This window comes from Vanacampus margaritifer, chromosome 3, assembly GCF_051991255.1.
Source record: "Vanacampus margaritifer isolate UIUO_Vmar chromosome 3, RoL_Vmar_1.0, whole genome shotgun sequence".
Classification (NCBI taxonomy): domain Eukaryota; kingdom Metazoa; phylum Chordata; class Actinopteri; order Syngnathiformes; family Syngnathidae; genus Vanacampus; species Vanacampus margaritifer.
The window spans coordinates 2977890-3003306 of NC_135434.1; the positions used below are offsets into that span (position 1 = coordinate 2977890).

A 25417-nucleotide genomic window follows, 5' to 3' on the forward strand; every position below is an offset into this window, starting at 1 on the left:
ACATGAACGCAGCACCAGTCGCCGACTGCCTTTTGCATTGTGAGCGTCGATTTCCTCCCACGGCGACGTTTTGTCGTCCTCCTCCTCTGCGAGCCGACGACCGAGCGGGCTGCACACGCTCCGGGTGAAAGCCCCACGAACCTTCGCCTTGATTCCGGTTACCGGGTAAGACATTCCGCCCCTCCCTCCTTCTGCCTCCCTCCCTCCTTCTCCCACTACTCCTGTCTCCTTTATCGAAGTGCACCTTATTGCTTCGAGTTCGGCCAACCGAGATCAACGCTCGTCCATTTTGGAGTTAAATTTAAGAAGAAAATGGAGGATATATGAGTGCGGTTTTGGACGATATTTCACGATAAGGACTTTAACTGGCGACTGGAGGGGAAAAAAAAGATGAGAGGAGAGTAGATTAGGTAGGTAACACCGCGGCTCGGGTCTCCCATAGCTACCGCAAGCTGAAGCGGGGTGTGAGCCAGACGTAGCCGCTCATGTGTCGCCTTTTTCGGACACATTTTGTTACCACGCTCCGACCCACCCTCCACAAGCAATAAAATAATCAAAGAGGGTGACATATCCGTCGTGACCATCTTGACATGTCCGCTCAATTTGATTTACACTCTTTTCTTACCCGTCTCTCCAATCCAGGCCCGAGCATGGGGATGAGGGTAGCCGGCTACGAGCGTGCCTTGAGCGGCATGCCGCTGTGACGAGCCTCCCCCCTTCCCTTCTCCCCACCAGGAAACACCCAGCACTCCTCCAAGTGCACACACAACATGACTGTTTTCAAGCAGGAGAATGTCGAGGACTTTTACGAGATTGGAGACGAGCTCGGCAGGTGAGTTGCACTTCCACTTAAAAAAAAGAAAATTCACCTGTTCTCCCTTATCACCAGCCATGCACAATGAACGATGTGGGGGGGGGTAAAATGCATATTGTGGTGTTTTGGTGCATGAATTGAAATGTCAATAACCCAAATCCCCCCCCCCCCCAAAAAAAAAAAAAACACGAACAAAAAATGTTTTTTATGTATTTTATAATAGGAAAAAATATTACTATATAGTGTTAGAATGAAAAAGAACCTCTAAGATCACAATTAAATCAAATGCACACCTTGGCCACAGGGGGCAGTATAATACATTAGGGCTGGCGATTATGGGGAAAATAATAATCCTGATTATTTGATTGATATTTAAATCACCATTAATAAACACAATTATTCATTGATTTCAAAGCTTAGTAGTTATTCAACTATTTATTTATACTACCAACACTCACATTCAAATAAAAGCGGCAGGAAAACAGCTGATTTAAAAAAAAAAAAGTAAAAGCGTTCCGGAAGCTCCTAGTATGTAACATATTGCTACTAGTTGGCCTAGTAATGCTACTAGTAGTTAATTATTAATTTAATTTCAAGGCCAAAACTGGCACCGGTAGTTTGAAAAAATAAATAAAATACTTGTAAGACACAGTACAGTGCTGAATTGTCTCGCTGTTGAGGACACAAACTTTAAGAAGGATATCAAATAAATGTTTATAAGTCAGGGGCGAAAGATGGCTAACGCCACGCACGCACCCACTGACCTACATTCAACCCCCCTTTACCCGGCTGGCACGACTGGGTGGAGGGGCCGATCCTGCATGGCAGACCTGTCACTCATCCTCCCCCACTATTATCTACGACTCAACAACCCCAGGAGCAGCCATCAACCAGCTACAAAGACAACATAAGACTTGCGATATTTGATTTTTGACAAATGACCACACTGCTGCCAACATAAAACAAAAAAAGACAGCGAGCCAAAAGACAACTTAATTTTCCTTAGATTACAACTCATTGTACCTTTTAAGATAATGTAATAGACTACCCAAATACTAGTCCTAAATGCTGTGATGCGGATCCTTTCACTCACAATCAAAGCCGACGCTGTTATGTTATTTTAAAGAACCAAGAGTTTAAAGCTTAGGATAATGATGGTATTGTACCACAAGTACCAGAAGAGACCATCCAGTATTGTGAGGAGCTTTACTGCGAATGCTTTCACTTTTGCATATATGCCTAAAACCAAAACTGACCACCGTTAATTTGTTTTATGGAACCAAGTGTCGACAGTTGTGCAAAATGACTGTATTAGACGACCTAAATATAGAGAATCCGGCATCATGAAGTGCTTTATTGCAGATTATTTCACTGTCCTGAAGATCAAAGCCAACTGTTGTTACTTTAACTGAACCAAGTGTTAGCAATCGAGGATAATTAATGTAAAAGAGCACCACAAGCACCAAGCATTGTGAAGTGCTTTAATGTAGATTATTTCACTTTTGAACACACGCTGATGATGAAAAACAACTGCTTTTACTTTATTTGATAATGAATATCAGCCCCACCACAAGCAATCCAGCATTGTCAAGTGCTTTGATGTGGATTATTTCTGTTTTGCGCACACATGGAAGATCTAAGTTGTTGCTTTTTTTTTTACTAAACCAAGTACCGACATTTAGCGTAATGAATGTTTTCGACCACAAGAAAAGAGCACCTAGCATGTTGATGTGCTTTAATTCAGATGATAGCCGGCAGTATAGTTTACATTGAAAATGATTGTGTTGTAGTAGAGTCGTACCAAAAAAAAAAAATTGAAACGAGAAGATAGTAGTATCCAGCATTTTGCCTGTGCTTTAATGCTGATTCTTTCGATTGTATGAGCACTGTGTTTTTACCATTTGGAATGGTAACGAGGGATTCTATACGGAATTTGCCTTGTTCTGGAGGGTGACTGGATCCCTGCCAAATGTTTTAGTGGGTAACGGGTGTCACTTTGTGTGTGTGTGTGTGTGTGTGTGTGCGTGCGTGCGTGCGTGCGTGCGTGTGTATGTGTACTGTATACATCCCTTTGTGGTCAATTAGGACAGTTGCTCAAGTGTGGAAAGTGTTGTTTGCGGTCTTTCACCTTGTATGACCTTGTAGTCCTCACTTGATGTGCATCATGGTCCACTAATTGATCGTTAAGAATTCTTTACATGATGGATTGTCGATTAATTGCGTCTAGAAGCTGTAGAGTGCTCTACAAAAATGTTTTGTTGTTGTCTTGCAGTCGATTGTGATGTCTGCGACTGAAAGTCGAGATGCTGTTGGCTCCATAGCACTCTGCCGTGGAAGCAGGAGTTCAAAACATTCAGAGAGTTGTTTTTTTTTCTTCAAACTTTGAAGACACTTTGCATCATAGTTTTGACTGGCTAATCAACTACTATGAAAATATTTGTACAAATATCAGTAAATGAACCGACTTCCACCTCCCCGTTTTCAGTAATAGTTTGTGATTTTAGCCGTTTTCAAACCAAAATGGCTGATTACTTTTGCAAATCCTCAATATTATCATCACATTATACAATGCAGACATGAAACAATCACAAGGGTGCTGGCTTCCGTCGACTTATTTCTAGCTTTCAGCTGGAGCTGCTAAGTGCAAAATGGCGGATTCAAACCAAAACCATTTTGGACGTGGGCTTTTAACTAGACTTTTTTTTGTGTGTCGGGTTATGACAGACATGTTCATCCAATTTCATGGTGACTTGGAGAAATCCGTGTCGGGCTGCGTTTATTTATTTATTTTTAATTTTTTAACCAGAACACACATGATGTCATTTTGTGTGTGTGCGTGCGTCTCTGTGAGCCACCTGACTATGTTATGAGATCATGAAGGCACCAAAAAAAAAGTGCCTAATGTCAGTTTTATAAGACAGGAGATGATAGATGGATAAACGGAGCAGCTGGTGTCCCAAAAAAAAAAAAATCCTCCCTCCCTGCTGCCTTCCTCTCACTTCCCACCATCACCATCGTCACCTCCTCTTCACATGTCAATTTTGCACTTTCTGCAGTTTGTCAGAATAATCACACAGCATTAAGTCAACCAAATGCACGGACCGCATCGAATCTAAAATGGCACCTGCAAAGTTGTCCAATTCAGAATCAACAAGCCCAAAATGGAGGTCGCCGGTGGCCCCCGTGTTGTGGAGATGTGAAGAATTGTGACAGTTTGAGCGTACTCGCTGACCTCGCCGTGACGTCCGCTGGTGTTTTGTGTCCCTGATGTGTCTGAAGGCATTCCAGTCAGTCCTCGAGGATGCCAATTATGCCGCGATGTACTCGGCATGAACTAACACTAGATAGCTGGAAGGTCGTGAAAACAAAAGCAGCATCCAGCTCACAACTGTAACAACGCAGCGATACTGCGACATGACTCGCGTTGCTTCCAGGAACGTGTTGAAGATCTCCGCATGCTGATGGCGGCGTATCATAATAGTAACGTTGGTAAAGCGAGTCTTTACGGAGTATAATGAGCGCCGTTGTTAGAAATGCCTTTTTTTTTTTTTTTTTTTTTAAAAAGAAGCTCAGTGGTGGAAGGACACGACTGGCATTCCTCCGATGCCCTCAACGGCACTTTAAAAACATTGAAGGATACACTTCAGTAAACACAAGCATGCTCATCCAATCGCAAAGCTAACACTGCGGTTAGATTTGTGATTGACAGTAAGGCCCTTTCACTAACGACTTTTTTTTTCAAATCGAGTCTCCTATCGATTATTCCGTCGATTAACTCTTTGACTGCCAGACGTTTTCAGAAAAGGGATGCCGTGGGTGCCAGCCGATTTTAAGCATTTTGACTGATCTTTCAAGGTCCACAGATATATATATATATAGATTATGTGTTTGGACTATGGAAACACACATACTACCAAATGAAAGATTGGACTGTCATCTTTCATCAGAAAAAAAAGTTTGTTTCTACCTTATTCCGTTTTTGAGTAATCAACAATAGAAAATGGTTAGTTTCACCTCTGTTTTGAAAAAAACGTCTTTTAACGTCTTTGGCACTCCTCCATAGGATTTTACTAAACGTTATTTAACGTTTTTGGCAGTCAAAGAGTTAATCGACCCCCCCAAAAACATTTTTTTAAGCAAACTTTTTTTTCAAAAAAAAAAATTATTATTTTTTAATTACACTAAGGTTGAAGTTTGTAGACCTGCAAAAAAAGTCTCAAGAAGCCGTGCCTGATAAGACACAGGAAGTCTGCTATTTTACATGGAAGCTGCCATTTCATTGTTTGTTTGTTTTGTGTTTGTTTTTATTTGTTCAGTGCTGCTATTTCCAGGGATCCTTCAAAGACATGCATTAGACAGCTACACATCAATTGTCTAGTTTTCGTTATTGTGTGTGGGTAGAGCGTGGTGGCGAAGCCTCGTGACCGGACATAAAACATGCAACACAAAACTGTCATAACAACCCGCTGCTTTCTGTGTCGCAATAATGAGCTCGTGAGAAAATCCTCCAGATATCCGACAGAAGTACCTTTTTTTTTTATTTACACTCTGTTGATAATCCATCAGCCTCTTCCTTCCTGCGAGCAGCCGGCGGTTCCTCTTCTCACTTCTCAATCCCGTTGCCACGGTTACCCCTTTCCGCCAGTACACAATGGCGCGGCGGTTGCGTAACTGTTTTGTGGCCCTCACGCACACACGTCCGCCAACACACACACACACACAGCGCAGACGAGTGGGTCGGGAACACTGAGCGCCGGCCTCCCACGCCGCTTGCTAGCTGCTAATTGCACACCGCGGCCACGACATTAACGTTAGCTACGTCGCCACCACACCATCAGTTCCAATCAAATAAATAGCTACATCTTTAAATCTGCCTTTACAAACATACTGTAGTAGGGTAGAGTAACGCTGACCTCCACCAAGGTCAAGACAAACAGAGAAGAAAAAAAATACTTCTGTTTGCCGGCTACTTCCTGGTTCATGGACGCAAGACTTGTAAAGATGAATGATGGAGGCTGAACAAAATTCGCAATTTGACGGTGACGACAGACTCTCGGGAAAATGTGCCTTCCAGTCGCGCCAAAATTAATTTTAATGAGTAGAAAATTCCCTCGTTTTGCAAGACAACGTGATGAATTTGAGAGAAAGAAATTGTAATCGCATTTGTCAAAAGTAATAGTTTTGTGCGGTATAGTTGTGATTGAGCAGGAAAAAAGTGATACATTAAACAAAAACAAAAAAAAAACCTCAATCGGAAAGTCTTAATCTTGCAAAGCAGAATACAAGAAAAGAGGCATAATTCTTCATTAAAATGCAAAAAAAATAATAAAACTTTTGTAAAAAAAATGTCTGCTAATTTTGTCAAAAAGTTTGAAGTGCTGTACTAGTGGAATAAGGAGAGGACTAGAAAAAAAACATGAACAAAGTTTCAAAGTTGTATTTCCACAACAATCAAGTATTATTTTTACAAGAAAATTGCCGTCTATTTCACCAAAAAAAAGTCAGAATGTTATGAGACCATCATAATTGTTCAAGAATGAACTGGCAATTTTATAAGGGAGAGGTCCCAATTCTACAAGTTTAAGGCGGCCATGTTATAAGAAAATTAATTCATTATTAATTGAAAGTTTTAATTCTACAGGAAAAAAAAGGTGCAATGAGGAGAATGAGCCATTTAAGCATATTTTCACTTCGGCATTTTTTTATTATAATCAGACAGTAAGTTAAAAATAAATGACTAAACTTAGGCGATCATGCTGTTAGGCTAATGAAATATTCTTAATGGACACCGCAAACGACAATCGCATTATCTGGTATTGACACAGCTGTGGTATTGGCTTGAAGTCGTGATATGATAAGGAAGTGTCAGGGTGAAAAACCCCAGTAGGAAAAAGTTAATGTTCAGTGAAATAATCATCTCACGTGGCTGGTCAGCGGAATGTTGCCGCCGGTCTTGTGGCTGACGAGGGTGAAAACGTTGAGGAAGAGTCTGGTTCGAGTGCTGAGCATTTTGTTAACTGAAGGAGTGGGGCCGACCATTTCCGCATGGTCAGAACTTTTAACGCACACGTTGTGGAGTGATGAGCGATCCGGCAGGCGTCTTTGTTGTGAAATATTCATGTCTGTTGTTGAAGAGCAAAAACCACTCACGACATTTAGTGCGTTTATCAATAAAAAAAAAAGTTGTTAGCCTAATAGCGTAGTTGCCGTAGTTGCGTAGTTTTTGTTGATATAATATATGACAATAAGTTAAAAATGTCCTTGATAATTAATTGTTATGAATCAAATATACCAATGTGGTTGCTAAAAATTGTTTTCTTTGACTTTGACAACTGACAGTTTGTTGTTGTGTTCTTTCTCATCAAAATGACGTCTTTATTTTCGCGGCATTGCACTCATTGTGTCGTCCTGCGTCAGTTTGCAATGCGTCACCGTCACATTTGAAAAGCGCTGCCAACTAGCCTCGATATCCTACGTGACACTTTTGGGACTTCTCCTGTTTGGCAAGAAGCTAATCAGTCGCTGGCTCGCAGTCGCTTGCTGGTACTTTGCTTGATGCTATTTTTTTTTTCCACAGCACAACTTTTTAAATACACGATTGAAGACAACGAAAATCGGTCGGCAGACGGACAGCTCATAACGCAGCTGCAAAATATTTTAGTTGAGGTGCCACTGTATTTGGTTTAGGAAATGTGCTAATGCTACAGTGTAGTGATTTGTGTCTATGTGCGAGTTGTTTTTTATGATTGATAATAAGCGGGTTTTTTTCATGACGTCACTACACAATGTTTACTTACGAGCAGGGGGAATCCCTCTACACTCGCACAACTCTTGCACTAGACTGTGTGTGTGTGTGTGGGGGGGCAGAAATAATGAAGGAAGAGCCCTTGCATGCGGACAGAGAACAAACAGAGGCGGGGAGGCTGTTTTTCAAGAGGCCAGATAGCAGAAAGCCAGATCAAATGTCCTCGCTGCCTTTGTTATGACTTGACGCTTTTTGGCCGACTTGCCGGAGGAGAGACGAGACGAGGGGAGAGGAGGGGAGGGGAGGGGTGCTGGGAAAGGAACACGGTGCTGGCTGGCTTGTGTTGAGTGCGTTGCATGACTGCTGGATATTTTAGCGGTGAATCTTGGCTCTTCGTGGGGATTCAGGACCGAGTTTTTACAATTGCCTTTCATCAATAGTTTAAGCTACGGTTGTTCAAGACCACTTTCTTTTTCTTTTGGGCCAATCCCAGTACAAGTATTCACCGACACAAGTGCCAATATCGCCAGTGCTTTTGATATAAATCTCAATTAACACAATGACTAATAATCTGAATAATTGTATTTTTTTCTGTCTGATGGTCATAATTATTTGTTTAAGTGTCCTGGTGTAACACCAACTACTGGTCAGATTTTTTTGCCTTAGGTTTCGGTAGCTGGGTATCAGCAGCCCTCACGAGAGTACCCGATACCTCGAAATGAGGCTGGTATTGATCTATACTATAGCTTGTATCAGTACTCTAATATCCACTGCATTTCCCCTATCATATCTTTTTTTATCTTTTTTTTCCCCGTCAGGACGACAGAAATTGCCAGCATTACAGCCCTTAAAGGCCCCGTTACTAACCAAAACAGCAGCAACATAGTCAACCTATTACATGCTCACCTTTTAACTCATTTGCTCTGTTACTATGTTCTATTTTAAATGTTTTAAGTGTCCCAAAGATGTATTTATAGGTTATTTTATGTCGTGGTTTTTTAATGCTAGAGCATACATAAGGCTTTGATGCAGCCTCTGAACTGCAGAGGATGGGTGAAGCAATGGTAGTAATCACAAGAACGGCCAGCAGGTGGCAGCAGAGTGTAAGAGATCAACCAGGGCCATGTTGCAAACAAGCTGTTTCCCCCCACAGTTCTAAACAGATTTGTGAAGAACGGCCAGCAGGTGGCAGCAGAGTATAAGAGATCAACCAGGGCCATATTGCAAACAAGCCTGTTTTCCCCACAGTTCTAAACAGATTTGTGAAGAACGGCCAGCAGGTGGCAGCAGAGTATAAGAGATCAGCCAGGGCCATATTGCAAACAAAGCCTGTTTTCCCCACAGTTCTGAACAGATTTGTGAAGAATGATGAAACGTAGCTGTATTCCAATACTAATTGCTGCAAAACGGAAACAGAAATATCCTTTTTTTCCTGATGAAAGAAGAGAGTAGACTCATCTTTCTTTTGGTAGGTTCCATGTTTTTATAGCAATAGAACACAATATTCTGTGGGCCTTGCAAAATCAGTCAAAATCCAGTAAAACAGCCGGGAGTGAAGGGGGTTGCTTCAGGGAGTGAATGAGTTCAAATGAGCGATACTATACTTGGCATTAATAAACATCTCTAACGTGCCACCATTAACACACTAAACGGGCCTGATTAAACACAAATAATCCCGCCGGGGCACGAGATTCACATCTCGTCAATTAAAGGCTATCAAGGTATTTAATCGTGTAATCTTTGCCCTTAATCCCAGCATTATCTAGCTATACCTTACAGCTATGGAAATGGATATCATGGCGTCCTAACCTAGAATCCTATTTTCTGTGCCTACTCCACTAACAAATATCAATGGGTCAATATCAATTATTGATACGCCACAGTCAAATATCACACATCTTGTCCCTTAGATGCTAAGAGACCATGTCAATAATGTCACAGTGTAGCCACACGCTGTCGCAGTTGCTATTTACACCAGCGTTGACGCAATCGTTTATGCTAGTCTCGGATGTTGGTAATAACAGCAGCATCTACAGGCAAAAATTGACATTACACGCATGTCTACTAGTCGAAAACACATTTTTTTTGCTAGTCTTTACCTGCAGCGGTTGTCTCGGTTCATTAGCGGTGACTAGCATCGTGACTAGCATGGGTACATCACGATGCGCGTTGTTAACCCTGAGCGTTGCCAGGGTTGATTATTTATTAATTATTCTTAAACTCCACAGGCCAGTACGTCATGTTCTCTATTCTCGAGAAGAAGAAAAAAACAGCCAAGAGAACACCATGTTTTTATTAGCCTCCATTTTCTCATTTGCTTATTTGGCGCATGAGTCATTTCTCTTTCAGCTATAGCAAATGTGCTCAGCGTGTACTTGGTGTGTTTGGGCTTCAAGCAATCGGCGCTTGCGGCTCATCAAATCTAGTGTACGGGTGGCGTGCCAGTATATACGGCGTTAAATTACCTGCCCCAGAAAATTCAATGGTATAGTCCAATTGTCTAATTATCTTGCTGTAATAAAAATTCAAAATTTTTATGCCATTTATTATTACATTCTGGAAGAGTCCCCCCAACCCTAGAATTATTTATATTTATATATATATATATATATATATATATAAAATGGTAAAGTCCAGTAATTCATCTTTCCTATGATTTATGTTACTACAATATAGAAGCATTCATCTGTTCACCAACAATCCAAAAAGGATCAGCCCAGACATCCATGCTATGCTAAGTTAAAAAAAAAAAAAGTTACAGTCCAGCCGTGCAGCAGATTTAGAAAATGTAAAAAATAAATAAATAAAAAAAGACGCTGTTGTTCTTTTACATGCTAAATAAATCCCGACTCCCTATTTGGGCAGCGGCCAGTTCGCGGTGGTCCGGCGGTGTCGTCATCGGAGCACGGGCGCAGAGTACGCCGCCAAGTTCATCAAGAAGCGGCGCAGCAAGTCCAGCCGGCGCGGCGTGACCCGGGAGGACATCGAGCGCGAGGTCAACATCCTGAAGGAGATCCAGCACCCCAACATCATCACGCTGCACGAGGTCTTCGAGAACAAGGCCGACGTCATCCTCATCCTGGAGCTGTGAGTTGACCGTTTTGTTGAAAACGATATTATGTCATATTACAAGAAGAAATTGTCATTTTTCAGCAAACAGGAAAAAGCATTTTTACAAGGATAAACATTAACAGGAAACATTTTATTTCTAAGCAGTCAATTCCCCCCCTGGCAATCGTCGACAACGCTTGTGGTTAGCTGATGTAATAGGAGCAAATTCAAACAAGGACATTTGTGTTTACATGAAATGTTATCCCAGAAACAAAACCAAATCAAACCCAAAACAAAGGCCCGCTAATGACAAGGTGACTTTAGGCCTGCAGTTACCAGCTGCACCGGTTGGACAACATTCCTCAATGACGATGGCTCAGTTACACTTCCAAGCAAACAATAATAGTTAACACATTTAGTTTCTTTTTTTTTTTTTTGAGAGCTCAGTATCATTCATTCGGCAGCCTTCCAGAGTCAACATTTCACCATCGCTCTCGTTTTTGTGCATGTGTGTGTGCGTGCGCGCATGCGAGTTTGTGCTCTTTAATTTAGTCGTAAAGTTGTCAGGAGACCAGAGGAAGGATCAAAGGAAAGAAAGATGAAACAAAGTGAAATTCAGCACCAACCAGACACCACCCAAAGAGTTACAAAACCAGAATCTTTCACCAACCCCAGAAACATCTAAATTCCAACAGATTAGGGAGACCTCAAGAGACCAGGGGAAAGAATAAAGGAAATAAGGGAAGTGAGATCCACAAACACCAGCCTCCACTGATTCAGTAACCAGTGGGAGAAGAACACCTTTTAGTTTTTCTCCTGTTGTTTTGTGTAAGTGACCATGTGTCAAAAATGATTGTGTCAAAAAGACCATCTATCAAAAAGACCACGTTTAAGTGGTCATGTCTCAAAAGAGCCGTGTTCGAGAGACCACGCGTCAAACACTTGGCCCACGGCACAGTACTGTAGGTTTTTATAAACGAATATACTGCAGCTATTTTACTTATTAAAAACACCTTACAAATATTTTCGTTGTTTTTTTTGGCCCACGTTGCCTTAAACAACCCCAAACGCTGCCGACGTGAGCCTGTTTACCGTTTTCCGATGAATGCGTTCAATTGGCAGAGCTGCTTAAAAGCAGCTTTGACTTGCACTCTAATGCACCTGCGTGATGAGATTAGCTGCGCTGGGCTCCCATTAATAAGAGATTGATGGCTTTGTAATTTTCTGTTCAGCGTGGCCGGCGGAGAACTCTTTGACTTCCTGGCGGAGAAAGAGTCGCTGAGCGAGGAGGAAGCCACGCAGTTCCTTAAACAGATTTTGGACGGAGTTTTCTACCTGCACTCCAAACATATCGCACACTTTGACCTCAAGGTAACACGGCCACACTCCAAACACCTTGTGCTTATTCTAACACTATTTCTGGTCAAATCACAGCCTAAATATTTTAATATTATGGCGCCCCTTTTTTCACATTCTTGCAGGTTTCTTTCTGGTAAAATTATAATTTTATGCTAATAAGATTTTTTTCATGTAGTACTGTATTACAACTTTATTGTAGTCAGATGTATGACTTTTTAAGGTGAAATAGCAAGTTTTTTTTTCTTCTCAAATGACTATTTTATCCTTATAAATTACAACATTTTCAGGTAACACTACAAATAATATCCAGTAAAGTAATGACTTTGTTTTTTTGATAAAATTACAACTTTTTCTCTTTTTTTCTCTTTTTTAGTCTTATAAGTATCATTCTGTCTCATTCTATTCTATTCTATTCTATTCTTTCAAATTTACAGTTTTTACCCCCACGTCATAAAACTATATTATATAGTATAATTACAAATTTCTTCTCGTATAATAACTTTTTCTTTTGGTATATTATTCCAATTGTGTGTTTTTTTTCATAAAATCTTAACTTTTCTTCTTGGAAAATATTTTTTTTTATAAAAAAAATCTACTACTAATAGTAAAATAGTCCTATTTGATTATAATGAAATTACTATTTTTTTGTCATAAAATGTCTTTGTATTTCTTGGAAAATTACAACTTTAGTTTTTTTCATAAAAAATAGTACTGTTTTTCGTTATACAACTTGAGTCTCATAAAAAAGTACCAATATTTTTTCTCATAGTAATACTGGGTTATTTTCTCAAATTTGTGTCTTTTTTTCCCTCTGATAATAATACAACACTATATTATTACTTTTCTTTAAAAAAAAAAAAGTTTGCTGCCTTGTCATATTTTAACTTATCTGGAGTAAAAAGAAATACAATCCTCACTTTTGCCACTATAAAAATACAACTTTCTTCCCATGAAATGATTCTTCAAATCTTTAAAAATAATAATTAGCATTTGCTTCTATATATTTTTTTGTTTTGGTGACTAAATCTGAGCATGTTGTGTGTGTGTGTGTTGCATTTCCAGCCGGAGAACATCATGCTGCTGAGCCGCTCGGTTCCTCACCCACGCATCAAACTCATTGACTTCGGCCTGGCGCACAAGATCGATTTTGGAAATGATTTTAAAAACATTTTCGGAACGCCGGAGTTTGTTGGTCAGTGTCTCACACACGCATTCCGTGATGTTAAGTAAAACGTTTCAAGATCTAAACTTGTAAGTGGAAATGGACACACATACTCTAATTGTAGGCTTCAAAACAAAAATGGCAGATTTGCTGTTTCTTTTTACTTTTTTTGAGTCTCCTCATAATAGACATGTGTATCAAATTTCAAATGGCTGAGTGAAACTGGCTACAGAGGCTAAGTTAAAAAAAAAAAAAAAAATCATGTTGGCATATTGTCTTTGCAGCTCCTGAGGTGGTGAATTATGAACCCCTGGGTTTGGAGGCAGACATGTGGTACGCAAGCAAACACACACAATTATGCCATTGAACATCTGCAGTTCACTGGTGACATCATCAGTAAGTAATTCTTCTTTCCCTCTGCAGGAGCGTTGGCGTGATAACGTACATTTTGTAAGTAGTGAAATTATGACATCATTCTCACAGAGTAAAACTTTATTCTTGTTGGATGGCTTTAATCAAAATATTTTTTTTCTCCTAGAATTAGGACTTTTCTTCTAAAGTTGTTTCAGAATTCTACTAACACTTTAAAAAGATGTAAAACAAAAAACGATGGCTATAAAGCACAGACTTTTGCAATAAAGCGGGATTTCCATAACAGCTCAGTATCGTATATTTACTGATATTGTCATGGTTTTGTCTTGTGTAGATGCCACAACACTTTTCGTTCTTTCAACTGAAAGAGGACTAAAAAAATATTTGTCCTCTTTGCATGTTCCAAAACTTGAAGACAGATTTAATGTAAGAAAAAACACCTTTGCAAAAAATGATTTTAATCTAACAGAGATCTCTGGACATCGTAACAGACTCCAATTCATCACTTAACAGGTGGAATTCAGAGCGCCGAATGTGTCTCTTCCGCGTGTAAAATGGCTTCTTATAGTTAAAACCGACCGCCTCTCTTTCATTTGTAGACAAAACATACTCCCTGGGTACTTTTCCATGAGCGATGGCGAAAACAGAGTCAGGGGTGCGTGTTCAAAACAGATTCTGTTCTCAAGGACCAAATGTGTTTTCCCACAGAGAAGGAACTTCTAGACCAAATAATATGTCCCAGCTTAAGGTCAACACTACTTGCTTTACACGTCTATAAAACCTTTCAACATGGTTAATATAAAGAATTAAGATGTTAATAATGTATAACAATGGTTAATATATGAAAATAAAGAATTTATTAATTTTAACGCAACATAAATTGTCCCATTTGAGGTTGGCTTGCCTGTAAGTGCGTGAGCGTCTCCATGTCTGCTGCAGCTGGCCCGCTAGCAGGCAGCGTCTGCTGCTGACAAATTGGAGAGGCTTCAGGCACACTTTTGCGTCACTTTCTGCCTTTAGGCTTGATTCCCAACTTTAGAGTTTTGACATCTTTTATGTCATTAAATTACAAGAAAACAGTTTCTATATAATTGCATCTTTGTTTTACTAACATAGTGACTTGCACGGTTACATCATCAAAGACAGTCACAACTAATTGGCTCACTAATATGCAGTCATTTTTTCGTTTTTTCCATAGAGGATAAAAAAATATATATACTTGTGTGTGTATATTGTATTATAATCTATATTGCTGTATTGTATGTGTTCAAATATCAGTTGTTTAAAGGTATAAAGTGACAGAAGTGCTCCTTTTGTGAGCCCATCTATGTGGTTTTGCATTGTATGTTAGATTACGATTACGGCTACGATTACAATTACGGAAAAGTTTGGTCAATTTTTTTCTTTCTCAAGACAAAAACATTTCTTATTTTTTTCCTCATTAAAGTCTGACTTTTTAATCCCAAATTATGACTTTTTCTTCATTAAATCAACTGTTTTTATTTTTTTATTTTCACAAAATTTGTAACAATTTGCCAAATTACCAGAAAAAAATCTCACTAAATTATGAATTATTTTTTCACTGAATCATGTTTTTTTTTTTTTTGCAATAATTTATTTATTTTTTTTTTTCACTCTTAATTGTGACGGTTTTCCTGCTGAATTACTTTTATTGGCATACAAATTGTGCTGTTTTTTCTCTCTCGCTAAAGTACTTTTAAGACTTTTTTAAAAATAGTTTTGGGAGTAAATTATGTTTTTTTTTCCCCCCTAATATTCCATCCATATTTACTGTTGTTTTTGTAAATCATGAGCGTAGTTAAAATGATGACGCAGTCTATCTTTCCACTTGCTTGACCAGGCTAAGCGGAGCGTCACCTTTCCTGGGCGACAACAAGCAGGAGACGCTGGCCAACGTGTCGGCAGTGGACTACACGTTTGACGACGACTTCTTCGGCGGCACCAGCGTCCTGGCCAAAGATTTCATCGCCAGACTCCTCGTCAAAGACCCCAAGTACGTACTCGTGATGGGCCCTACCCACACATTCCTTCAGAGTAATACATTTATTTCTGTATTGACTAGTTTTTATATTTTATTTTTTTAAAATTACAAAGAAATGACTTTGATGCAATGTATGAATACAATTACATTAAAATTAGAATAATTGATAAAATGTTAAATTAAAAGGTTGTACTGTACTATATTAAAATTTAAATTTATGCAAAAATATTTATAAATATAGATTTATACAAAAAAATAATAACAATTTAAATTTTGCAAAATAAATTATTGAATTTCATGGAAGAAAATCATCTTTACAATAAAAACAATCACATTGAATATAGTTCATTACTGTTAGAAAAAAAAACGTTGTAAAATAAAATAATTAAAAAAAATATATATTTTTTTTAATTGTAAAGCTGTTGGGGGAGGGGGGATCCTGAGAACCCTATTTTTGCACCAAAAGAAAAATGTTAATTTGATGAAAATCAAATTTATGGGGGGGGGAAAAATCATAGTATTACAATCATTAATATTATTGTTGTGTGTTTTGCTGCCAGAAAGAGGATGACCATTCAGGACAGCCTTCAGCACCCGTGGATAAAGGTTACACTCACGCCACCTCTAAAACACTAGCATCCGCATCCATCCATTGATAGAATGAAGAAACCATCAATGCTTTTGCATTTTTTTTTTTTTTACCAGCCCAAAGACACACAACAAGCGCTGAGTAGAAAAGAGTCCGCCGTCAACATGGAAAAGTTCAAAAAGTTTGCTGCCAGAAGAAAATGGAAAGTAAGTACAGACTTCACATCCCCATTTCAACTCTATTGCTAACCAATCCAGCAGGACCCACTTCGGTTTTTTTTGGTTATTGTAATGATGACGTCGGCAGTTGAGTAAATCCTGTTTTTTTTGTTTTGTTTTTGGCAGCAATCTGTGCGACTCATCTCCTTGTGCAACCGTCTGTCGCGGTCATTCCTGTCCCGAAGCAACATGAGCGTGGCGCGCAGTGACGACACATTGGTAACACACGCACACACGGGCAAAATGGCAGCTTAATGAACTGCTCCAGCCTTAATTACAGTTTGAGTATTATTAGCTGTGCGCCCTCACAACGCCACTCCACTACACGCCAGCCATTAACAGCTTCCTGAATACTTGGCCTCGTAAATTCAAATAATTGTTCTGACAAATGACAAATCTTACGAAGACTTTACTGTAAAATGATTTTCATTTCCTCCTAACATTCTGACATGGCCCTCTTCTTGCTATGACGCGTTAAGTTTTCTCCCGCCGCGTGCGTGCAGGATGAAGAAGACTCGTTCGTGATGAAGGCCATCATCCACGCCATCAATGATGACAACGTTCCGGGCCTGCGCCACCTGCTGGGCTCGCTGAACAGCTACGACGTCAACCAGGCCAACAAGCACGGCACGCCGCCGCTGCTCATCGCCGCCGGCTGCGGCAACGTCGACATCATCCAGCTGCTCGTCCGGAAAGGAGCCCACATTCAAGCACCTGACAAGGTGACATGCTCGACCTGGCAAAATCTTTTTTTTATGATGATTGTTTCATTATTTTACATGTGTATTTATTTATTTATTTTTAGAACTACCGGTAGTATTGTGTATATTTTTCATTGATTTTAATTGCATATCTCTTCATTTTATTTTTTACCAAATATCAATTTGCATTCTCAAAATGTTCTTTTTTTCTGATTGTAATCTTATTTTGTATATTCATGTTTTTGTTTTTTTTATTGTTATATCATACTGCATATTGTATTTTCTAATGATTGTTTATATTTAATGTACGTATTTATTTAAGTCATTTTATACTTTTTGTGTTATTGAAACCGTTTATTTCTATTTTAATTTTTGTATCTATTCAACCAATATGTAATTTTTTTAAATTATTATTATTTTATTTATTTATGTTTGTTTTAACTGCTAATTCAGACTTGAAACATGTTTATTTATCTTTTTGTTCATTCTCTTATTTATATCTAACATTTTGTTTGTAATGCATTTTTCTTTGTATTATTCATTTCCTAATTTGATTTGTGTTTTTACTTCCCCCACAATTTAATCATTTATTTGTATTCATCATCTATTCAACTAACAATAATAATAAAAATTCACAATTATTTTCAATAATTTATTTTATTTTATAATAAAATAGAGAAAAAAAATATTGAAAATGAAAATAATCATAATATATTTTTTCATTAATGTATTGCTTTGTTGTTTTAAAAGAAAACTAATTTTTATAAATTTATATTGTTTTATTCTTTATTGCTTTATTATTGTCAATGATTTATGTTTTTCTATTTATTCATAATTTCTAGTTAACAATTGAATATCTTTTTCTTTTTTTTGTGTTACTTTATTTATGACATGATGTGTTTATTTCTCTCCGTGTTCCACTAGAGTGGCGCCAACGCCGTCTACTATGCCGCGAGACACGGCCACGTGGACACCCTCAAATTCCTTCACGCCAACAAATGTCCTCTGGATGTACAAGATAAGGTCACTAATCATTAATAAATAAGATTCTTCTCAATATTTCAACTTTGGTTTTTTTTTAATTACAACTTTACTCACGTAAAAGAAAAAATCAATGATTGTGAGTTAAAAGCTACTGAACGTAGAATATTCCATTTCGAATTGCTACTGCCACCTGCTGACAAAAAATGAAACTGCGCATACTGTTCTTCACATACACACCATGCACATTACGTCACATCCGCAGACAGGGGCGTGGGAAATTCGAACCCGATTCAGCTGAGGTGTTAATCTACTAATTAGAAGGCATTTCACTCATAAATGGTCAAATAAAAAGCTTACTCTAAAGTTATTTTGGGGTAAAAAGTTCCATATTGCAGCTATAACTTGTCATGTAAGGATATGACGTGATGTGTCAATTCCCTGTTGTGTTGCAGTCTGGAGAAACCGCTCTCCACGTGGCGGCCCGCTACGGCAACGTGGATGTCGTCAGCTACCTGTGCAGAATCCGGGCCAACCCGGACCTCAGCGACAGGGTGAACTCATTTACGCAACAAAAAATAAATAAAAGTCCAACTTTTAGCGACAATTTTTGAAAACCCAACTCCCACGTCCAGGAGCAAGAAACGGCTCTGCACTGCGCCGCCTGGCACGGTTACTCCGCTGTGGCGCGGGCACTCTGCCGGGCCGGCTGCCGCGTGGACACCAAGAACCGCGAGGGCGAGAGCGCCCTGCTCACCGCTTCCGCCCGCGGCTTCGTGGATATTGTGGAGTGCCTGGCGGAGCACAACGCTGACCTGGAGACCGCCGATAAGGTTGGAATCTTTCTAGTATAAAAACAACAACAACAGATGAGTTTTGTCAATTAACACTTTGACTGCCAGACGTTTTCAGAAAAGGGATGCCGTGGGTGCCAGCCGATTTAAGCATTTTTGACTGATCTTTCAAGGTCCACAGAAAATGTGGTTGGTGGTATGTGTTTGGACTATAGAAACACACATACTACCAAATGAAAGATTGTACTCTCATCTTTCATCAGAAAAAAAAGTTTGTTTCTACCTTATTCCGTTTTTCAGTAATCAACAATAGAAAATGGTTAGTTTCACCTCTGTTTTGAAACAAACGTTTTTTAACGTCTTTGGCACTCCTCCATAGGATTTTACTAAACGTTATTTAACGTTCTTGGCAGTCTAAGAGTTAAATGCTGATATTTACTAAAGTATTGAAAAACATCCAAATGTTGTGCCTGAAATTTGGATAGAGTGACGGAACCCCAAAAAATATATGATCTTTTTTTTTAACTCATTCACTCCCAGTAATTTTCACTGAAGCAACTCCCTTCGCTCATGGCTGTTTTACTGGATTTTGACAGATTTTCCAAGGCCCACAGAATATTCAGTTCTACTGCTATAAAAACATGGAACCTACCAAAAGAAAGATGAGTCTATTCTTTCATCAGGAAAAAAAAAGTATATTTTTATCTGTTTTCATTTTGCAGTCAGAATATAGCAAAGTTTCATCATTATTCACAAATCTGTTTAAAATGGGAGGAAAGAGCTTGTTGCAATATGGCTCGAACTGATCTTTTACACTCTGCTGCCACCAGCTGGCCGTTTTTTTGTAATTACTACCATTGCTTTAAGTGACCTCATGGCAGAAGCTGTATCAAAGCCTTCTGTATGTTGTAGCATACAAAAAAAAACATTTTAAAAATGTATAAATACGTTTTTGGGCATGAATGAATTGTATTTCTCAAACATATATATATAAAAGAAAAAAAATCTACTCAAAGATATTAAAAATCATATAAAACATAAAAATATAACCTATGCACATGTTTTGAAAAAAATATATCAACGAATGAGTTAATTGACCAATTAATCAGTTATCGCAATTTTTTTCCAGCGAATTAGCTGAATCGGCATCAGACACATCAGTCGGACCCTTGTTATTTCTATTGCCTAACTCGCCGCCGCCTTTGTCCTCGTCCAGGAGGGCCACACGGCCCTCCACTTGGCCGTGCGACGCTGCCAACTGGAGGTGGTCCACTGCCTGCTGGCGCGTGGCTGTCAGCTGGACCGGCAAGATCGCCATGGCAACACGCCCCTGCACATCGCCTGCAAGGACGGGAACCTGCCTGTCGTCGTGGCACTCTGCGGCGCCAGAGCTGTCCTTGACATCCCCAACAAGGTAACAATTTGGACCACGGTTTGGTTGTGTTGGTTGGGTGACACTAGCTAGCAGCTAACGTTAGCACTCATTGCATTATGATACGTTAAATCATATTGAGAGCTGAGATTTAGTGAAGGGGTTTAGTGTGTCTAGTTTTGACATTTCGCTAAATGTAAATATTTATCTAAATGTGGGTATTTTTTGTGATGTTTAAATCATAATGGAAGGATTATAACATTATCCAACAACTGTAGTATCATCCCTTAACACCTCTTTAGGTTGTGGGCGTGATAATCCAGCCTGGTTTAATGGATTTGTCTAAATCTCTCCTGGCTTTCTCCAATACGAAAACCACAACAGCTTTTCATTTGATTTCTTTTCAGGTGCATTTAATGTTTTGTGTTAACATTTATTGAATTGTTGTTTTTCATGTGTCAGATACTTGTTAATTGGTAGCTTTGCAAGCTAGACTGAACAAACAGCTAAATCTCTACCGGCCTGCCAGCAATGCTTGCAATATCTAATTGTATTTTAATTCATGTACTTTTTTTATGTTCATTTCATTGTATTTTATTTTTTATTTCATGTGTCTAACCTGAGTAGTGTAGCAGACTGCATTGAAAGGATTAAAGAATTCCAATGAGAGTTTTCCAGTAATACTTCAATGAGGAGTGTTTTCATTGTTTCATATTCATGATGATGCTGATGCGTTTTTTTACTTTCACACCGCCTGCGTGACTGCATATGTGTTTTCCCGTCTTGACAATCGAAGAACGAAAATAGCGCACCTATTTTAGGAGTGAGCAGCACTTCCTTTTAGTGATTTTAATGGCTTTTCTTTTCAAGTATGTATTTCGTGCTAATGTTAGCTGCTCGTGCTAATAGATACGGCTACATTCTAACACCATAAAATTCACCTGTTAAGCCATTTAGAAACTGCCAAGATCACTACTCAATCTGCATTTCCACTCACTCAGAAGTTCCAGCAACTTTATTAGAACAGATAATTGGAAATTCAATTTATACGCTTCAAATCCCACTCTTTTCAAAAATACTGCTGGCCACGCAAAATTCCAAGATGGCGGCACTAAAATCGAGAGATGCGCACCCAAAATGTTGTTTTTTTTATTCAAGTCCCATTAATGTAATAAAGCAGAAAATTTCCTCTTTGGCGTAAAGACGTAATTAATGGTCCGCACATTCCACACAAATGACTGGATTGAAGTCTTTTTGACGATGTCCTCCCTGTTTTTTGTTGTTGTGTGTTGATGGACTAGTACGGCCGGACCCCCCTCCACCTGGCTGCCAGCAACGGTGGTCTCGAAGTGGTGCGTCACCTCTGCCTGTCCGGAGCCAACACGGACGCCGTCACCAACGTAAGCTTACTTAAAAAAAATAATAATCATTTTTAAAGTCATAATACAGTGATAGCTTGACTTTTTCGAGACATAAGCTGTTGCTCAACCAATTTTTGGTTTGGAGTTGTGTGCAAATATTTCAGTTTACTGTACTTAACTCTTTGACTGCCAAAAACGTTAAATAACGTTTAGTAAAATCCTATGGAGGAGTGCCAAAGACGTTAAATGACGTTTTTGTCAAAACAGAGATGAAACTAACCATTTTCTATTGTTGATTACTGAAAAACGGAATACGGTAGAAACAAACTTTTTTTTCTGATGAAAGATGAGAGTCCAATCTTTCATTTGGTAGTATGTGTGTTTCCATAGTCCAAACACATAATTTTCTATGAACCTTGAAAGATCAGTCAAAAATGCTTAAATCGGCTGGCACCCACGGCATCCCTTTTCTGAAAACGTCTGGCAGTCAAAGAGTTAAGTGCCACTCCCAGTTAAAAACAAAGACAATTATAGTATGTGTGTATTTCACCAAACCGAAAAATTTATGAAAGCCCGCTAGCTTAATGCTAGCATAGGCAAAACGCCATGGACGGGCTAACAAAATTAGCATTGATTTGGCAGCGGCAGTGATTCCCAACCAGTGACGCCACTTTCAGGTGAGCGGCCAAAACCAGTATAAGAGTAGAAACCATTTTGAATAGATTAGACCTTCTTCCGCATACTAAGAGAAAAGGGCTCCACAGCTGTGAAGTTGACTCGATCTTTCTGGCTTCCAGTAAATAGTTCAACTGAGAACATGCAGTTTTCTGGTCATTACGATTAGTGTAATATCGCGAGCATTAAGACACAAGAACCAGTGAAAGTTCCCACCAGAACTTAACAATTATTTTTATTTGGATAAAATTTTTTTATTTATTGTTAAAAAAAAAAAAGTTTACCAATGCCAACAACACAGTAACTGGCAGATAATTAAATGCTCTTGCATATTCTTTCTCCTCTGGAAAAAAAAAACTGCTATTACTGCAATTTGGTTATATTAAATAGTCAGCTCACTCTTATCTCAAAGCACCACTGTCCAAATCAAGTGCTCATGTTTGTTTTTCAGGATGGGAAAAGCGCTGAGGATTTGGCTTCAGCTCAGCAACATGACGGTATCGTGGCCTTGTTGGGGAAGCTTAAAAAGGTAAACAAAGCGAGGAAAGGGCTCGAGTATGATTGACATTTATCGGTCCATTGAAAGGCTATCGGCAGTGGGAGTCCTCAGGTGGGAGTACGGAGCGCTCTCAGCCACCCACAGCAGCACTGACATTCACGGACCACCTTTTGTTACATGACACACCTACTGTACTCGCAAGGAAAACATGTCAGCTCTTGAATTGATTATTTACGTGCAAGCGGGACAAATTCCACCCAGGCATTTCCCACTCTGTGAGGTAGCACAAAAGTCGTGACGCCACGTGTTCTGCAAAGTCAGCATTTTCCACCTTTTGTCACTGTTCTGTTACATCTCCTATACGTTTATTTTTGCCGGCTTTATAGCAAAAAAATGTTTTGCGTTGTGCTGCAGGATAACCACAAGTTGGCCTTCGTCCAGCAGCTGCGGCCCACGCAGACGGCGCAGCCACGCATAAAGCTCAAGCTCTTCGGCCACCAGGGGGCAGGCAAGAGCACGTTACTGGAGTCGCTCAGGTGCGGCATCCTGCGCAGCTTCTTCCGCCGACGTCGCACCACCCGCATGACCAACGGAACAAGACACCCCAACTCTCCGGTCCACTCCAAGCCTGCCGGTAGGTTACGGACATCCCGTACGGTGACGTTTTAGAGTTTAGGCGAGTTTGAGATCTTGAGACTTTTTTTTTTATGGGTCTATGAAAGACATACCTACCAAATGTTCTGTTACAGTGTCGGTGAGTATCTCCAATTTGTACCCGGGCTGCGAGAACGTGAGCGTGCGCAGTCGCAGCATGATGTTTGAGCCCAGCCTGACCAAAGGCGTCCTGGAGGTGTTCTCGCCCGCGCACAGCGGCCTTTCCCCCCCCGCCGCCGCCGACGAGCAGGCTACCAGGGCTGTCGACATCCAGCACGCCAACATCCATGGTGAGATGCATCTTGCGCACTCTGTGTTTACGTTTTCAACTGCGACCCCACTATATCGTGGAGCTCTGCGCTTTAAAGCGATGTTCTTAAAAACATTCAAAACTTTACCGTTTGGAAAAATTCATAATTGATTTAAAATGCAGAAATTATAGTATTTATATAAAATAATGAACATTTAAGACTTTAATTTGTCTGTTTATTTATTGATGATTAAATAATACGTACAATTCATACAAAAACTTACTTACATGGTACATGTGACATGTTTGTATTTATCTATCATTATTATTTATTAGTATTAATTTTTTTGCATTTTGAGTTGTAATACATTATTTGTAAATAATTTTTAAAAAATGACTTGAATTATTTATTATTGATATAAACTTACATAGTGTATTTTACATGTATGTATTCATTTTTAATAGTTTTTATTGAATTAAATAATTGGTCAATTGATTTATTGTTAACAGTGAAGAAAGTAAACTGTTAAAAAACTTGTGCAAATTAATTCAAATCAAATTAAGCTGGCCATAAATAACAGAAGTGAAATAAGAATTATTTGACATATTTTATATATACAGTAATTTCTGGGCTATAAGGCGCACCTGGCTATAAGCCACGCTAGCTAAATTTGGGGAATCCTCGGGTTTGTTACACATATAAGGCGCACCCGACTGTAAGCCGCAGGTGTTTTAATGTTACCGCACCGGGTTCCCGCTACTTTCTTTTCCATAATGAGGGCGCAAATTGTCTCGCTCTCGTTCTGTCTCTCCTACTGTATTTGGGCTCACTTGCTTTGTTTTGCTCTGCCTGACGCTCTTACGCTTCCTTTATAGTGCGCTCCCTTGTGATTTGATGGATAAGATGCACCTTTGTATTAGCTGCAGGGTCGAATGCAAGTGAAAAAGTAGCGGCTGATAATCCAGAAATGACTGTACATTAAACAAATAACCACAAAGAGGAATAACCTGCTTGGCCCATCTTGTCCATTTTTAAAAATCAAGTATAAGCCACAGAAGGACTGTACAGTATTTAGTGCCTGCAATTTTTTTGTATACTCAAATACACACACAATGTGTTTAAAAAGTGTGTCTTGCTAACTTTAAATGTTGTCTAAAGTGTCTGGGAGGGGGACGTGCACAGTGACTGATGTATAAAAATGTTTTTTAAAATAGTTTCTATACATCACGGATTTCCGAGTGTTTACTTACTAAATTCCACTTGTGTAGGCGTGGGCGATTTCAGCGTGTGGGAGTTTTCCGGCAACCCCGTCTACTACTGCGCCTACGACTACTTTGCGGCCAACGACGCCACGGCCATCCACGTGGTGGTCTTCAGTGTGGAGGAGCCGTACGAGAGCCAGCTGAGCCACGTCAGCTACTGGCTCAACATGCTCAAGGCCCTCACGCCGCCGCACCCCGACATGCGTGAGTCTCTCGAGCGTTGCCGCCGCCGCCGCCGGTGACGGGACTCAGTGGAGTGACGCTGTCGCTGCTCGCAGTGTTCGGCGGAAGGGTCCAACAGCCTCTGGTGGTGGTCTTGGTGGGCACGCACGCGGACCTGGCCGACGTTCCCAGATGTTTCTCCGGAGAGTTCAACTACAACAAGGAGCGAGCGCTCCTCAAGGAAGTCAGGAGCAGGTCAGCAATGTGCTTTTATTTGACATGATTTTTATTATTTGTTATCATTTTATTTATAGTTATTTATTTTTTATTCAAATTCAATCATGAAACCTTTTCAACAGGCTATTAGACAAACAAGCAAACAAATAAATAAAT

The 25417-nt window shown here is 39.5% G+C and overlaps 1 protein-coding gene across 4 annotated transcripts in view; it reads left to right on the plus strand.

Annotated features, from left to right (window-relative positions):
* The first annotated feature begins 12 nt into the window (after nucleotides 1–12).
* dapk1 (death-associated protein kinase 1) overlaps nucleotides 13–25417 on the plus strand; it is a 33202-nt gene continuing 7797 nt past the window's right edge. For 2 of the 4 annotated variants that reach the window (XM_077562480.1, XM_077562482.1), the window contains exons 1-22: nucleotides 13–165; nucleotides 643–832; nucleotides 10425–10646; nucleotides 11843–11981; nucleotides 13032–13161; nucleotides 13416–13464; nucleotides 13555–13581; nucleotides 15365–15517; nucleotides 16066–16111; nucleotides 16211–16300; nucleotides 16439–16531; nucleotides 16816–17034; nucleotides 17938–18036; nucleotides 18450–18548; nucleotides 18630–18827; nucleotides 20005–20202; nucleotides 21462–21560; nucleotides 22648–22725; nucleotides 23110–23329; nucleotides 23445–23639; nucleotides 24869–25066; nucleotides 25141–25279. In XM_077562480.1, coding sequence (XP_077418606.1) covers nucleotides 771–832; nucleotides 10425–10646; nucleotides 11843–11981; nucleotides 13032–13161; nucleotides 13416–13464; nucleotides 13555–13581; nucleotides 15365–15517; nucleotides 16066–16111; nucleotides 16211–16300; nucleotides 16439–16531; nucleotides 16816–17034; nucleotides 17938–18036; nucleotides 18450–18548; nucleotides 18630–18827; nucleotides 20005–20202; nucleotides 21462–21560; nucleotides 22648–22725; nucleotides 23110–23329; nucleotides 23445–23639; nucleotides 24869–25066; nucleotides 25141–25279 — 2753 coding nt within the window. In that variant the 5' untranslated portion in view covers nucleotides 13–165; nucleotides 643–770. The other 2 variants (XM_077562481.1, XM_077562483.1) reach the window with 2 other exon arrangements.